Genomic DNA, 16,598 nt, shown 5'->3' with positions numbered 1-16,598 from the left:
ACAAGTGTGAGCTACTAGTGCCTGGCAATGTTTTTTTTTTTTTGGCCAGGCCTGGAGCTTGAACTTAGGGCCTAGCCACTGTCCCTGAATTCCTTTTGCTCAATGCTAGCACTCTACCACTTGGGCCACAGTACCACTTCTAGCTTTTCTGTTTATGTGGTACTGAGGAATCAAACCCCAGGCTTCCTGCATGCTAAGCAAGCACTCTACCACTAAGCCATATTCCCAGTCCTGTGGCAGTGTTTGGTTTTTTTGCCAGTCCTGGGGACTGAACTCAGGGCCTGAGCACTGTCCTTGGGCTTTTTCAAGGCTAGAGCCCTTCCACTTGAGCCACATCACTACTTCCAGCCTTTTCTATATATGTGGTACCTAGGAATCGAGCCCTGGTCTTCGTGCATGCTAGGCAAGCACTCTACCACTAGGCCAAACTCCCAGCCTTGGCAGTGTTGTTTTTAAACAAATAATTTGTGCGGAGGGTCGTGGCTCATGCATGTAATTCCAGCTACTCCTCGGTGAAGCTTGGGAAGCAGGGTAGGGCCAGCTCAGAAAATAAGTTCATGAGACTCCATTTCAGCCAATAGCTTGGCATAGTGGCATACATCTGTCATCTATGCTATGTAGGAAGCATGAATAGGAGGATTGTGGGCCAGGTTAGTTCAAACTGACCCTAACTGAAAAGTAACTAGAGAAAAAGGGCAAGGGGTATGTATGACTTGAGTGGAAGAGTGTCTTCCTAGCAGGTATGAAGCACCGATTTCAAACTCTCATGCCTTCCCTTTTACAAAGTATAATTCCACAGGGAAACCACTTCCCACGTTAATTCACTAGATTAATATCTCAAAGGAAAGAATTAATAAATTCATATCTTTGTGCCTGTCCCGGGGATTGAACACAGGGCCTGGGCACTATCTTTTAGCATTCTCAACTCAGGGCTGGCATTCTACCACTGGAGCAACATCTCTAGCTAAGCTTTTTGTGGTTCATTAAAATAAGAATCTTACTGGGGCCAGGAGTTTAGCCTTGTGGTAGAGTGCTTACTTAGCATGCATGAAGCCCTGAGTTCAATTCCTTGCTACCACATACACAGAAAAAGCTGGAAGTGGTACTGTGGCTCAAGTGACAGAGCGCTAGTTCTGAGAAAGCCCAGGGACAGTGCCCAGACCCTGAGTCCAAGCCCCAGGACTGGCAAAAAATGCTTAAAAATAAAACGAGACATTGATGAGAAATATATCCACATGGAGAGGGGTGCCCACTGAGAGAAGGCACAGGGGAAAATAGGGGAGGTCGATTCTAAATGGGTAGGGACAACTCATCCCTGACATCATCTTGTCCTTTCCCCTTGTGAGTCTGCCGAGACATACTTGTCTGAACCAGAGAAGTTGAGCCCATTCCCCGCCCCCCACTATTGATGTGTTCTCAAACTCTTAAGAGGTAAGTAATTTCCATGTTATCTCCATGACCCCAGAAAATGAGGGAGAATGTACTAGCTTCTCATCTGACCATCTGTGTTCTCCTTTTTATATCTAGCCTTGGCAGAAAATGAACAGACTTGTCCACTGTGACTTTCTGATTGTCTTTGCTTTGAGCATGAGTGGGAACAGAATGCCTAACCGTTCCAATGTGGACAGGAAATGGAGGGTAACAAGCAGGCTAGCAAGATAGACTAATGACACGTTCCTCTGTAGCTTGTTTGGGAGTGCAACTCCCCTACTGCTTGGTAAACTTCTTGCGTGTAATGGCCATTTTCTGCCTCGCTCTGGTCCTGTAGGTTCATTTCAGCTGGACTTTTCTGCACAACCTCTGCAGGATATCTTGGTTGTTGAGGTATCCTGATCATTTCTCATTTATCTTCCTTGTGCTGCCATCTTGATCTCCCCATCTGGTGTTGCGGATCTGAACCTCTAATATGTTGTAAACCTGCCTCTTAGACCTCGCACTCAAGCCTAGGTCACAGCTCAGCCACTGTGCTTGCCCATCTTTCTTAGGGAGCCCGACTCTATGTCTCTTCAGTAGAAGCTCAATCCAAATGTTTCCTATCTCAAGATACCTTTTTTTCTGATCTGCTTAGATAGTCACGTTGGTCCTTCTCTGATCGCCTGTTGAAGGGTGCCCTTAAAAGTTTGTATGACATAGAAAAAAGCCGGAAATGGTGCTGAGGCTCAAGTGGTAGAGCTCTAACCTTGAGAAAGTCCAAGGACAGTGCTCAGGCTGTAAGCTCAAGCTCAGGACTGGCAAAAAAAAAAAGTTTGTATGAGTGTCCTGGGATTTCTTTTAAATTTATTTTTGCCAGTCCTGGGGCTTGACCTCAGGTCCTGAACATTGTTCTTGAGCTTTCTCAAGGCAAGAGGCTTTCCACTTGAGCCACAGTACCACTTCCACCTTTTTCTACATATGTGGTTCTGAGGAATGGAACCCGGGTCTTTGTGCATGCTAGGCAAGCATTCTACCACTAGGCCAAACTCCTGGGATTTCTGTATGCTATGTCTGAGGACAGCACCCATATTGGCTTTGTGATAGCCCAGTTAACTGGCTGTGGGATTGGTGCCAGTGCTAGGGGTAGCTTTTTCCAGTGTCCCAGAAGCTCAGAATGTTTTTGTACACAGATGATGACCTGCTATCAGAGCAACCAGCTAAGGCTCCAGTTCATATTATCCAGAAGCAAAAGCTAGACAAGAGAGATGGAGTGAGTAGTCATTCCAGAAGAATGGGCTGAGTCCAGGCAATGCCCATGGGGCTAAGGGCAACAGAGCCCGATAGCCCTCTAATTCTTAACACTTGACAGCAGGGCAACTTTGATAAAATGTTCGAATGGAAGGGACACTTGAAACAGGGAAACTTTGGGCTGACGGAGAGGAATGAGATAAAAAGAGGAAGAAAGCACTGGACCCTTCTGGTGGGAGGTTCTTTTATGTTCCCTGCAAAGCTTATGCTCCTGACAGGATGGTCTGTGGCTATGGGTTTCCACCTTCCTCTCTGACTACAATCTCTAGAACCTGCTCTGTGCACCCCCACCTCAGTCCAGCTGCACTAGTCTCACTGGCAAGGGTGAGGGCAGTGGGGGGCTCCATTGCATGTCCACCCGCTGCACAGTCTGTAGTAGCTTCTGCATCTCAGCCTGAACCTGGCACAGCTTGCCTTTGTTGACAGGGCCCCAGGAGAGGCCATGCAAGTAAACACAGCATTCAATGGGGATTGGGTAGAGTACCCGCTTCAGTTCCAGCAGTCCTGCGGTGTGCTCTAGCAGGCTCAGGAGGCCGGCCTTGGAAATGGGGTTGTCGGATAGGCCCAGAGAGCTGAGCTGGGAGCAGCAGCACAAGGCTGGCAGAATGGCACTGAGGTGAATGTCCTTTAGCCGGCAGTGGTTCAGGTCCAGGTGCTGCAGGGTCCCTGAGATCTTCCCCAGCAGAGTGTCTAAGGGTCCAGGGACCATGTAGGACAGGTTGTTACCACTCAGATCCAGCTTCTTCAGGGCGGTGGCATGAAGGCTCTGGGACAAGTAGTTGATGTCAGTGTCCAGAAGTGTGCAAGAGCGAATCTCCAGGGCATGCAGTGGGGCCTGCAGGCAGCTGAGAAGAAAAGTTTCACTGACTCAGGGGAAGGCCAGGCCCTGTGGACATCTGCTTCGCCTATGGAGGAACCTAGTCTCTCCCCTCCCCTCTCTCTCTGTTTTCTTTTTGGTACTGGGGATGGAACCCAGGACATTGCACTTGTTAGGCAAGTGCTTTGCCACTGAGCTACAGCCTAGCCCTGTAACTTAATGTTGCCTCCTCATCTAGATACACATTCACCAGCAAGTTTAGAATTTTATGTCCTTTCATGGTTTAAGGCCTGGCTCTGCCTTCATATATATATACCTACCAAGTACCCTACCAACACCACTGCTATGGTTTTGATAAAGGCCTGATACCAGATTGTGGTACTACTGGAAGTGGGTGTGGCTTAGTGTCAGGAAGTTAGGTCTCTTAAAGGAGATCCTGGATACTGGCTCATTCCTCAGTGTCTGCTTCCTGGTTATTATGAAGTAAATGGTTCTATTCCCTCACCTCAGGTTTAAAAACAATAGGTCAACCAACCATAGACTGAAACCTCTGAAATTCTGAACTCAAATTAACCCTTCCTTCCTTTGATTATCTCAAGTATTTTTGCCATAGTGATGGAAAAGCTAACATACTCTCCAATTCTATATTTCTTTTTGGTGAATTAGATACCCACATGGGATACACTCAAGATGACTGCTCAGAGGAGCCATTTGGAAAGAACTTGCCTGACGATATGGAATCTATAGGACGAGTCTGCTACTATTCAGGCTTGGCTTTGGGGACGCTGCCATTCAAGCTCGCATTTAATCAGCCTCAATTTACCAAATGCCCCCCCCCCAGGAAATTTCTAAGAACTAAGACCGTTGTATTATGTGCACCTTGCACAGCCTTTTTACTTGTCTATCCGGGAAACAGGCACTCCAATAGGAGAGCTCTGACTTATGTTTCTTCGCCTAGCACAGCACAGAGCCATACCTAAAGAGAACTGTCCAGTGAACGTATTCCTGAACAAAACTCACAGGAGGTTATTATCGTTTTGGTTTAAACCTTTGTCCTAGGCTCTAAGTAGACAAAGCAAAACCAGAATGGTGTTGCTGGTGCTAAGTGTCACATAATCCAGTTCAATTTTGAAATGGGCCATTTTTTTCATGGATTCACAGCAGTCAGTCAGAAGGGACTCAGATTTTCTTGAACATGCATAATAAGGAAGCCTCTCCTTTCTTCTCCCCCACCCCATCGCTTTTGGTCATTTGTGGGGCTTGAACTTGGGGGCCGGGTGCTTTCCTTGAGTTTTTAGGATCAGGGCCAGCATTCTACCACTTTGAGCCATGGCTCCACTTCTGGTTTTCTGGTGGTTAGTTGGAGATGAGAATCTCACAGACTTTTTTGCTCAAGCTGGCTTCGAACTGTGATCCTCAGATCTCGGCCTCCTGAGTAGCTAGGATTAAGGAAGCTCTCTCTTAAGGGGGAAAATCCTTGAGAAGAGCAATCTGAGTGGATATGGGAGGGGATAACTGTAATTCTAACAGTCAGGAGATTGAGACAGGAGGATAAAGAGTTGGAGGCTAGCCTAGATTACATAGTAACATCTAATCTCAACATCATCATCATCAAAATGCCCAAATTCCTAATTCTTTTTTTTTTTTTTTGCTTGTTTGCTTTTTTTCTTTCTCCTCTACTCCTTTGTTTCTACTTACTGGAACTCTTCTTCTAGTTTATAGACTTCTATTTAGGCAATTTGTGAATCAATTACAATGTAAGCTAAATGTTGGAATTTTCTTATAAAAACAATATGAATCTTTCCCACCCCCACTCACCAGCTGCACCAACCATACATAGGTTTTCAAGCTGCATCTTAGAATCCATGAGAATGGATCCACTTCCTGTTATGCTCCCTGCCCTGACTTGACTTTGGGGCTGTCCTGGGAACCTCGATAGGTAGAGGCCTCTGCCCACCTGAGTACTTGCTGTAAGTTGCCTGAGAGATAGGAATAAGACAAGTGGAGCTTCCGGAGGTGGCTCAGCTTGCTGAGCTGGGAGAGGAAGTAGCTGGAGGAGCCCTCTCCATCTGGAGAAAAGGACCAGTGGTAATAGGCCAGCTTGAGGCTGTGCAGGGTGCAGATTCTCCCCAGCTGGGTGGCAAATAGTCTCTGCTCAGATAGAGCCCGGAACCAGTCGAATACCTCCAGCTCCTGGATGAAGTTCAGTTCCAGTGCCTTGAGGATTCCTATCAGGCTGTTGAAGGGCATTTCTTCAATATGTAGCTTCCTACAGCAGAGGCGCAGAAACCCGCCACTTTGCTCCACTTTTGTTAGGAGGCTTGAAAGGAATGTATCTAACTTGAAGGGTCCACGCAAGAAAAGATCAATGTGTAGTTCTACTGGCTCCCAGGGCTGCTTTGGTCCTTTTCTTACATCTTCTGGCTTGCGCCTGGCCAGGGTCTGGGGTATCTGTGCCTTGACTGTTGATGGTAACCAAAATGGAAACTTGGCTAAGGCCTCAGAAACTCCTTTACTCTGGACCTGCTCAAAGTCCAGAGTCAAATCCAGCACCCTTAGTTCCGACCTCCTGTAATGGGGTGAAAGGAAAGGGATGTGATGAGATTCGGACACTGTCGGGGAGCCAGCTTAGCCCCTATTCTTCCTATACTTGTACCATGCTCCGGAGAAGAGAAGAGGCCTCCTCTCCAATGTCCTTCAGTTGCAACATCAATTGCTTAGCCCAGAAAACCACAGGTGTGTGTGTGTGTGTGTGTGTGTGTGTGTGTGTGTGTGTGTGTGTGTGTGTGCCAATCCTGGGGTTTGAACCTAGGACTTAACATTCCCCTATCAGTTTACCTCCCTCTAACTCTGTGCCTCTTACCTGAGACAGGTCCTGTTGGTAGGGAAAGCCTCCAGCCCATCCAGCACAGCCTGCACACTTTCTTGGTTGGGCCATTGCACTATCAGAGAGCCCAGCCGCAGAAAGGGGAAGGGCCAGGCCTGTACCAGTGCCGTCAGAGCCTTCTTGTGCCCCTTAGCAAAGGCAGCAGTGAGTAATGGTGGGAAGAGGTCCACTGTGAACTCTTCCAGTGCAGGTATAGCTGAGGCTTCATTGCTTAGTAGGCTGTGGGCTGCAAGTTCCAAAAGTTTGGGTAGAGCTTGGTTGCTCATTTCCACGAACCTGATGTAGGAAGGGTAGAAATTCTCAAAAGACATATTTCTCAGCACCCATCCCAGATTGCACAGAAGAAACAAGCCTTTCATAATCATCACAGCGAAATGGATTCCTATCTCATCTCCCTTTCTAGTCTACTCAGGCCACAGAGCCAGGCTTGGTGCACAGGGAGATGTTCTAGATTCTTCCAGTGTGGGAGCCATCACTCACACATGGCTGGTAAGCACTTGAAATGTAACTAGAGTGACTGAGGAATTAATTTTCTATTTTATTTCACTTCAATTAATTTAAATAGTTGTGTGTGGCTAGATGAGGTCTGGAATCTATGCAAGTCTGAAATCAATATTCCTTCTTACAAATCCTGCAGTCTACTCTTTAGAGTGAGATTATAGCCTTGGCAACAATGCGAGGCAAGAACCATACAAGAAATAACAATAACTAGGCCATCTCATTTTCAAGGTTAGATGCCACATGTTTAGTGAACTGCTGGCAAATTAAACATAAATATCATCTAAAAGAGCAAGAATCTAGGTGTTGGTGGCTCAGGAGACTGCCTACTACTCAGAAGGCTGAGATCTGAGGATTGTTGTTTGAATCTGATCAGCAATGACCATGAGATTTTTACCTCTAACATCAAGTTCTGGGAGTTCTGGGATAGTATCCAGACTTCAAGCCCTAGGACTGTCAAAAAAAAAGTAATGAAATGCAACTGACATGAATGCAAGGATGGTTAATGTTAGAATGATTATTCATGTAATTGTGTCAAAACATTCAAGAAGATCAGTGACAGAATAGTAGGGAAGTTCTTGCATACGAGCTGTAGTGATGATTTATTATGTCTTGAAGGTCAGGACCAAGATAAAGATGGTGTGATCACTATGAGAATGCATCCTGTATCTCCATCTCTGGAAATGTAGCTGCCCTTAGGATTCAAGGGCAATCTTGGAGTCTAAGCCATGCCTTCTGCATCCTGTCCTGACCAGTGACTGTGGCAGACCCAGCCCACGAGATGCCATTCATTCACCAGTTGCCTTTTTCTTTTTGTAAGTCTTAAACTCAGGGCCTGGGCATTGTTCTTGACCTTTCTCAAGGCTAGTGCTTTACCACTTGAACCACAGCACCACTTCTAGCTTTTTCTGTGTTTGTGGTACTGAGGAATCAAACCCAGGGCTTCATGCATGCTAGGCAAACACTCTACCACTAGGCCACGTTCCGGGCCCATCAGTTGCTTTTGTCAGGAGGGCCTTGATAGATCTCTTGATGAGATCTCTCTCATCTCCATTAATGTCCCCTCCAGCTCTGCTCTATTCTGACAGGAAGTGACACATGTAGGCCTACAGACTCTATGCTTTCCCTAGTTCCTCCTCATTTTTCCTCCTAGGTGTTTCCTTTACTGAAATCCTTGCATCAATCTTTGTGGATGCTTCTAGTAGACTCTTGATGGGGTTTAGGACATTAAAATATGACCTCTTCAATATTTTAGGATGACAGAAATTAAGGGATGGTATATACAGGAAAGATTTTTTCTGACCTTCCCTGCAACAGATTCAAAGATTCTCCTGTGAAAGGTAACTTCTCTATACCCCAGGAAACAAATGATCTATTCATGAAGATATAAGACTGCCAAGAAGAACTAAACATATAGTTTAGTTCTGGCTGCTTCCCTCAGTTCAGTACCTTTAGTTTATACTCCCCCTTTGTATCAGATCTCTCAGATTCTCTTCATCATACCTAGCATAAAAGTATTCGAGTTTAATCACTTCTTTAGATTTTTTTTGCCAGTCCTGGGGCTTGAACTCAGGGCCTGAGCACTTTTTGCTCAAGGCTAGTCCTCTACCACTTGAGCCACAGCACCACTTCTGGCCTTTTCTATGTGGTACTGAGGAATTAAACCCAGGTCTATGTGTATGCTAGGCAAGCACTTAACCTCTAGGCCAAACTCCCAGCCCCATGGGATTCAATCTAACAAAACAAATCTAACCAAAAGAAAGAAAAAGTGCTGGAATAGAAAAAAAAGATCAAATACTAGAAAAGAAAAAAAATATAGCCCTAACAATACATGCAGATCGTATGACACTTCAATAGCATATGAAAGATAATCATAGACAAATTTAAAGAAACACAGTTCATCAAAGTTTCTGGATGTCAGAGTACTATCCATACACCCATCCATCAGGTTTCTCTATTAGTGATGACAACTTGAAAATAGTAATCATCATCATTATTATTATAAGGTTCCAATCACAAAGATTCTTAATAACCACAAACGTTACATAGCAAGACCCTGCCTCAAAAACTTAAGAAGGCACAAACATAGCTCAGTGCAAGAGTGTTTGCCAGCCAGGTACTAGTGGCTCACGCCTGTAGTCTAGCCACTCAGGAGGCTGAGATCTGAATGTCAAGGTTCAAAGCCAGCCTATGCAGAAAGTCCGTTAGACTCTTGTCTCCAATGAACCACCAGAAAATTAGAAGTTGCACTGTGACTCACAGTGGTAAAGTTCTAGCTTTGAGCAAAAGAGCTTAGGGACAGCGCTCAGGCCCTGAATTTAAGCCCTATGATGGACCTTAGGTTGAGGGAAGGGTGCTTGCCTATGATGCTCAAGCCTTGAGTTCAGTCTCTAGTACTCTGGCATGGCTCAAGTAGTAGAGCACTTGCCTAGGATGCATGAGCACAAACCACAGTTCTATTAAAAAAATAGAATAGACAGCTCAAGAGGGGGAAAAACTGGGAGAAAATAGGGGAGGAGGTGATGCTGTTAAAAAAGAAATGTACTTGCTGGGTGGCAGTGGCCTGTAATCCTAGCTCCAATTAATCACCAGAAAACTGGAAGTGGCGCTGTGGCTAAGGGGGTAGGGTGGTAGCCTTGAGCTGAAGAGCTCAGGGACAACACCCAGACCCAGAGTTCAAGTCCGACAACTGACAAAAAAAAGAAAGAAATGTACTTATTACTTGATGTATGCAACTGTAACCCCTCTGTATATCACCTTTATAATAAAAAAGAATAAAAAGAGAACAACAAAATTTAAACATAATCAAACAAAATAAAAAGAAACACATCTAAATAGGTTGAAAGGATAGATAGGGAAAAGATACAAATATTACTATAGCCAGGCTATTTTTGGGAATCTGTTTTGAAGAAACAAAATTTTATTTATTTAGTTTTTTACTGGTGGCATGATGTATAGAGATGTTACAGTTACATTCATCAGGTGGTAGGTACGTAATTTCTTGAACATTAATACCCCTTTCCATGTTTTTCTCCCACTTTCCCCCATCCCACATCCTTCCAATCATCTTGTTCTTCCTTTTCCCTTCCCTATTTCAAATAAACAAACAAACATATATACAATATACCAAAGTCAGATACAGTAACATGAGATAAACCATAAAAGGGGAAAAAAGAAAAGAAAATTTCACATAGTACATTAAGAACAACAATCTCAAAGATAAACCTCTTGTTTCCATATCCTGGAGTTCATTTTGCTTAGCCTCATCCTATATGGTCATACATACATAGCTTTTGAGCTACTGTGATCCTCTGCAGGAGAATCCTAGTCATATACTAATTATTACAAATGAGAGAAATGATGGAGCCTGTTTCTTTGGGTCTAGCTTAATTCACTTAATATGATTTTTTTCCAAGTCTTTCCATTTCCTTATGAATGGGCTAATGTCATTCTTTCTGATGGCAGCATAGAATTCCATTGTATATAAGTACCACATCTTTTTATTTTTTCTCTCATATATTTATTATTGTAATCATTAGAAGGGTTGCATTATATTCACCATATAGAAGGTGCATTACTTCACAAACATTGATACCCTTTCTCATGTCTTGGTCCTCATTCCCCCCCCCACCCCTCATCTTGTTTTCCCCCTTCCCTATCCAATTTCAAATAACCAAATAAGCATATATAATATATCAGATAATAAGGTGAAATACTGTAACCATATGAGATAACCAAGGGACAGCAAAAGAGATGAGAGATAACATAGTACATTAAGGACAGCAATCACTCATTATATGGCTTTTGTATCTATATCCTGGAGGTCCTTTCATTTAGCATCATACTATATGGCCTTGTGTATTTAGGTTTTGCTCTAGTGTAAATCTCTGCTAGGAGAGCCCAAAGTATCTACTGATTATGACAAATGAGGGAAACCATTGAGCCTATGTCCCTTTGAGTCTGGCTTACTTCACTTAATATTATTTTTTTCCAAGTCCTTCCATTTCATTCTTTCTGACAGCAGCTTAGAATTCCATTGTATATAAATACCACATCTTGTTGATCCGCTCATCGACTGAGGGGCATCTTGGTTGGTTCCATATCTTTGCTATGGTGAATAGTGCTGCAATGAACATCGTTGTGCTAGTAAATGCCACATCTTCTTGATCCATTAATCTACTGAGGGACATCTAGGTTGGTTCCATATCTTAGCTATGGTAAATAATGCTACAATGAACATCGTTGTGCTAGTAGATTTAGTATGTTCTTATTTATGGACATTTGGGTAAATGCCCAGGAGTGGGTTTGCTGGGTCATAGGGGATATTTATGAAGAAACAACTTTTTAAAAAGAACAACTAAGAGAAGAATACTCAGGAGATGTTAATCTTACCAGATATTTTACGCAAATGAATATAATTTTCCACTCCCTTCCCTAAGGGCTCTGCTATGGACCTGCAGCAGCTCTGTCTCCTGACAAATGTCAAATGGCTATGGGAGAGATGAGTCTGTAAGATGCACCACCTAGAAAAGAAAACAGCACAAAAACAAAGGCAAAAGATGCTGATAAGGCTGATATCCATGAAGGTAAGTCCCACAATGACTTCTGAGATGTTAATTTCTGACATAGCTATAGACTTATCTTGGTAGATGTACAGTGCTTGCTAAAAGGTGGACGATGGTGTTAAAAGATACTTTTAGGCTAGGGGGATGGCTCCAGTTGTAGAATGCCTACCTAACAAGTGGGAGGTTCTGAATTTAAAGCCTAGGACCCTTAAAAAGAGAAATAAAAAGGTACTTTTATGGTCAACAGACAAATGCAAAGATAACCCCTAGAAGTAATTATTAAAGATATATAAATCTTGTAACCCTACAGACTTAGGAGGTTGAAATCTGAGGATCATGGTTTGAAGCCAGCCTGGGCAGAAAAATCCACAATACTCTTATCTCCAATGAGCCACCTCCAAACCAGAAGTGGAGCTGTGGCTCGAAGTGGTAGAAGATTAGCTTTGAGCGCAAAAGCTCAGGGACAGAACCCAAGGCCTGAGTTCAAGCCCCATGACTGCCAAACCCCCCAAAAAAGATTATAAATGGAAATGGTAAAAGGAATTACAAGAAAGTGGGGCGGGCTCCTTTGAGGGTGGTGAGTGACAATGGGAGGAGACAGACGAATGAGAGTGAAAGAAAATGCCTATGGAGTTGTTAGGATATCCCTATTTCCTTACTATTTACTTCTCATATCAGTGTGACCCACAAACTCCCTTAGTTATTCATTTACAGCCATTAATGCTTTTATCTTTCCACATTTAGCCCTTTATTAATGTGTGGAAGCATGTGGTGAAGATTTTCCCATATTCAGCAGTGTGTCATACCATGTTAAAGTATGTGGATTGAATAAAATGATTAGGCAACCTCTAAATGGGACTAAAAATAAATACAGCCAGCATGTCAGTGACTCATGCCTATAAATTCTAGCTCCTTGGGAGGCTAAGATTTGAGAATTGTGGTTTGAAGCCAACCCCAGGCCAGGAAAGCCCATGAGACTCTCATTTCCAATTAATCACAAAAAAACCCCACAAGTGAAAAAGTGGCTCAAATGAGTACTATTCATGTGCATAAAAGATCAGCCAACACCCAGACTGAGTTCAAGTCCCAGTACTGGCACACAGAAAAATAAGTACTGTTTCAATAGTTTAAAATCCTAGCTACTTAGGGGTTTGAGATCTGAGGACAGTGGCTTCAAGCCAGCCCAGTCAGGAAAGCCTGTGAGACTTTTATCTCCAATTAACCACCCAAAAAGCTGGAAGTGGAGTTGTGGCTCAAGTGGTAGAGGACCAGCCTTGAGGACAAAAGTTCAGGAACAGCTTCCTGGGCACTGAGTTCAAGCCTTAGGATCAGTGTGTGAGAGCACACACACACACACACACACACACACACACACACACACATACACACACACGAATAATAGCTATCATTTAGTGATGAGTCACTGCATATCAGACACTAGACTGAAGAAAGAGACACGATTCAGTACATTGAATTTTGTTTTTTTTTTTTTTACCAGTCCTGGGGCTCACCTCAGAGTCTGGGTGTTATTTCTGAGCTATTTTTGCTCAAGGGTAACTCTCTAACATTTTGAACCTCAGCACCACTTCTGATTTTTGAATGGTTAATTGGAGATAAGAGTCTCACAGACTTTTTCTGCATGGGTTGGTTTTGAACCGAGATCCTCAGATCTCAGTCTCCTGAGTAGCTAGGATTAGAGGCATGAGCCACCAGGACCCAGCTTGTAGGAGACATTATTAATTTGAACTATAGCATGTAGTTTGCTCTGCCAATGAGAACTCTTTATGTACACACGCACACACACACACACACACATATACATACATATACAGATAACTAATTAATTTGGTGGTGGGGCCTGAGCACTCTCTCTGAGCTTTTTGCCTCAAGGCTAGGGCTCTACTACTTTGAGCCACAGTGCCATTTCCAGTTTTTCTTGTGGTTAGTTAGGGATAAGAATAACAGGGACTTTTTTCTGCCTGGATTGGGTTTGAATCAGAATCCTCAGATCTCAGCATCCTGAGCAGCTAGAACTTACAGGTGTGAGCCACTGCACCTGACTTATTTTATTTTTTAAGATGGGGTCTTATTATGTTGCTCAGGTTTTTTTTTTTTTGGCTTGGGCTCTGAGCCTGGGCACTGTCCTTGGGCTTTCCTCAAGGCTAGAGCTCTACCACTTGAGCCACAGCACCACTTCTGGCATTTTTCTATGTATATGGTACCAAGGAATTGAACCCTGGTCTTCGTGCATGCTAGGGAAGCACTTTATGACTAGGCCAAACTCCTGGCCCTCAGGCTGTTTTTTTGTTTTTGTTTTTAATTCCCGGGTTTTAAGCATTCTCTTACCTTAGCCTCCTGAATCACTGGGACCACAGGCAGCCATCATTGCACTAGGGCTTTTTTTTTTTTTTTTATATACTGGTAGGGTGGTTTCAGCTAAGGCCTGAGCTCTGTTCCTTATCTTTTTCCTTAAGGTTACTAACACTCTACAAGAAGCCATAGATCTACTTCCTTTTTAAAAAAAATTTTTTTGGGGGTTTATTGGAGATAACAGTGTCATGGACTTTCCTGTCCAGGCTGGCTTCAAACTGTTTTCCTTACATCTCCACCTCCTGAGCAGTTATGATTACAGGCATGAGCCACTCACATACTCACCTGAGAACTCACTACTGCTCTCAGGTCGTTCATTGAAACCCACTCTCCTAATCAGAACACTTCTTTTTTGAATTCATACTCTTGCCTATTACCTCTTCCATTTTCTGTGGCTTTTTATTACTACCTAAAATTCTTGTTTTCTTCTTTTTTTTTTGTCCAGTCCTGGGGCTTGAACTCAGGGCCTGAACACTGTCGTTGGGCTTTCTCAAGGTTAGTGCTCTACCACTTGAGCCACAGCACCACGTCTGGCTTTTTCTATGTATGTGGTATGAGGAATTGAACCCGGGTCTTTGTGCATATTAGGCAAGCACTCTACCACTAGGCCAAACTCCCGGTCCTCTTGTTTTCTTCTTGACTGTCTCCCTTCTACCAGTGATCAATTTTTAGATGTTTTTAGATGTTTGTTCACTAGCTTCCAGGCAGAGCTTGACATATACTAAGAATTCAGTGTGCATGTTCACTGAGTGAATGCAATTACATGGTTGTAGATCTAAGTTCAAGCAAACTCAATTCAAGCTCTTTTCTCTCAACAGGAACAGTTTTCTTATAGCTGAGTATTATTTATTTTTCTTTTCTTTTTTGGGGGGGCGGTCAGTCATAGGACTTGAGCTTAGTACCTGTGTGCTGTCTCTGAGCTTTTTGTTCAAGGCTAGTGCTCTACTACTTGGAGCCACAGTGCCACTTCAGGTTTTCTGGTGGTTAATTGGGGCTCTAGGACTGATCCAAATCAAAAGAGAAAAAGAGCCTGGGAGTTTTGCCTAGTGTCAGAGTACTTGTGTTACATGCATGAAGACCCAGGTTTGATTCCTCAGTACTATATACATAGAAAAAGCCAAAAGTGGTGCTGTGGTTCAAGTGGTAGAGTGCTGGCCTTGAGAAAAGCTCAAGTGCTTACCCCCTGAGCTCAAGCCTGAGACTTTGAAAAAAATGTTGAAGCCAGGCAGCACAGTAGCTCACACCTAACTACTCAGAAGGCTGAGATCTGAGGATCGAGGTTCAAAGCCAGCCTGGACACTAAAGAACGTGAGACTCTTATCTCCAATCATTAGAAAAGGGGAAGTGGGGCTGTGGCTCTGGGGGTAGGGTGGTAGCCTTGAGCTGAAGAGCTCAGGGACAGCTCCCAGGTTCAGAGTTCAAATTCCATACCACCCCCCCCCCAAAAAAAGATGTTGAGAAGTTGTAATGCTTGTCCATTGCTGGTGAGCATATGCAGGTACCATGGAAATATTTGGTGGCTTCTGAAAAGGAAATGTATGGAGAAACCACACGGTCCAAAAGTCCTAGGTGTATGCCTAAGAAGTCAGAACACGGACTCAACGAGACACCCGTATGTTCATGTTCACCACGGCATAAGAGATCAAAACAACTGAAGTGACTATGTATACATAAAGGGCAACTATGATACAGAAGACATCTATGAAAAAGAATGGAATGGATAAGTGCTAACACACACAAAGGAAAAGAAGACAGATACAAAATCTATTGCATTTTAGTGCCTCAGGGCTTCTGTAAAAAGTACTAACTGGTTGTCTTAAAGCAATACAGATTTATTGTCTCACAGTTTTGGTGTCCAGTATGTGATATCAAGATGTCAGCAGGGCCATTTCTCTCTTGGAAGTTACCAGAGTAGGATCTGTTCTAGGCCTTTCGCTTGGCTGTGAGCTATCTCAGGTGTCTTTTTGCTTGATGATGATAATCTTCTCCCAACATCTCTTCATACCATCTTCCCTCTGTGAACAGCTGTCTCAGACCAAATTTCCTCTTACAAAGATGCCAGTCATAATGTGTTAAGGGCCACCCCCACGACCTCACTTTAACTTGATTGCTTCCCTGTGTCCAGCTAAAGTCCCATTTTGAGGTTCATGTCATGAATTAGGTGGAGAATTATCTGCCTAAAATGATTAAAATGACATTTTTTTAAAATCACACTTAAAAAAAAACAGATTTGTTTTCATACAACTACTAGCACTCTATCCTTGAGCCACAGTACCACTTTCTGTGTATGTGGTATCAAGGAAATGAACCCAGGGCTTCATGCATGCTAGGCAATCACTCTACCACTAATCGACCTTCCCAGCCCCAGACTCAGTTTTATAGTAGACTATTTGCAGGTATAGGAGCACGAAGGAGTGGAACAGATGGAGACCCCCCCCACCCCCAGGATAGACTATGCCATTCTGAAGGCAGCAGCACAGCTTACAAGGTCTTGGAGGAGGTGAGGATGTCAACTCTCACTCGCTCTGGTCAGTGCTGTCTTGGAGGTGCTAATTTGTATACTAGGAAATGAAAGTGGTATGAGAAACCTGGAATGAGAATGAGGCAAAGAAAGCTGCTGTTACTGCAGATGAAATCACTGTCACAAGAGAAGCCACAGATACATGCTTGGAAGTGAAGGAAGGGAGAATGGCAAAGGTTTGTCTCTCAAGAAGTGGTGCAAGGTGTGGTGGGGGGTAGA

At 43.6% G+C, this 16,598-nt stretch overlaps 1 protein-coding gene across 3 annotated transcripts; it reads right to left on the bottom strand.

Annotated features, from left to right (window-relative positions):
* Positions 1 to 2,894: 2,894 nt before the first annotated feature.
* LOC150045256 (PRAME family member 20-like) lies at positions 2,895 to 16,598 on the bottom strand. 3 transcript variants are annotated; one of them, XM_090320154.1, is made up of 6 exons: positions 16,344 to 16,598; positions 15,703 to 16,035; positions 11,316 to 11,446; positions 6,402 to 6,701; positions 5,496 to 6,107; positions 2,895 to 3,566 (listed from the first exon to the last, which is right to left on the bottom strand). In XM_090320154.1, the coding sequence occupies exons 4-6, from the start codon at positions 6,689 to 6,691 to the stop codon at positions 3,014 to 3,016; spliced, it is 1,455 nt and encodes a 484-aa protein (XP_090176280.1). In that variant the 5' UTR covers positions 6,692 to 6,701; positions 11,316 to 11,446; positions 15,703 to 16,035; positions 16,344 to 16,598; the 3' UTR covers positions 2,895 to 3,013. The 3 variants fall into 3 exon arrangements, with proteins under 3 accessions (XP_090176280.1, XP_090176281.1, XP_090176282.1); XM_090320155.1 differs by lacking the exon at positions 15,703 to 16,035; XM_090320156.1 differs by lacking the exons at positions 11,316 to 11,446; positions 15,703 to 16,035; positions 16,344 to 16,598 and adding an exon at positions 10,893 to 11,027.

This window comes from Megascapheus bottae, chromosome 28 (genome assembly GCF_031878675.1).
Source record: "Megascapheus bottae isolate mThoBot1 chromosome 28, mThoBot2.hap1, whole genome shotgun sequence".
Lineage (NCBI taxonomy): Eukaryota > Metazoa > Chordata > Mammalia > Rodentia > Geomyidae > Megascapheus > Megascapheus bottae.
Note: the sequence above shows the minus strand (reverse complement) of the source record. Positions and strands in the feature narration are given on the sequence as shown.

Bases quoted from the DNA above. Each gene is read 5' to 3' on its own strand.
- LOC150045256 (XM_090320154.1), bottom strand. From the start codon at position 6,691: ATGAGCAACCAAGCTCTACCCAAACTTTTGGAACTTGCAGCCCACAGC. The intron at 6,108-6,401 runs GTAAGAGGCACA...ACCCCATTACAG, and splicing joins ACCAACAGGACCTGTCTCAG to GAGGTCGGAACTAAGGGTGC. The intron at 3,567-5,495 runs GTGGGCAGAGGC...TTTTCTTCTCAG, and splicing joins AACTTACAGCAAGTACTCAG to CTGCCTGCAGGCCCCACTGC.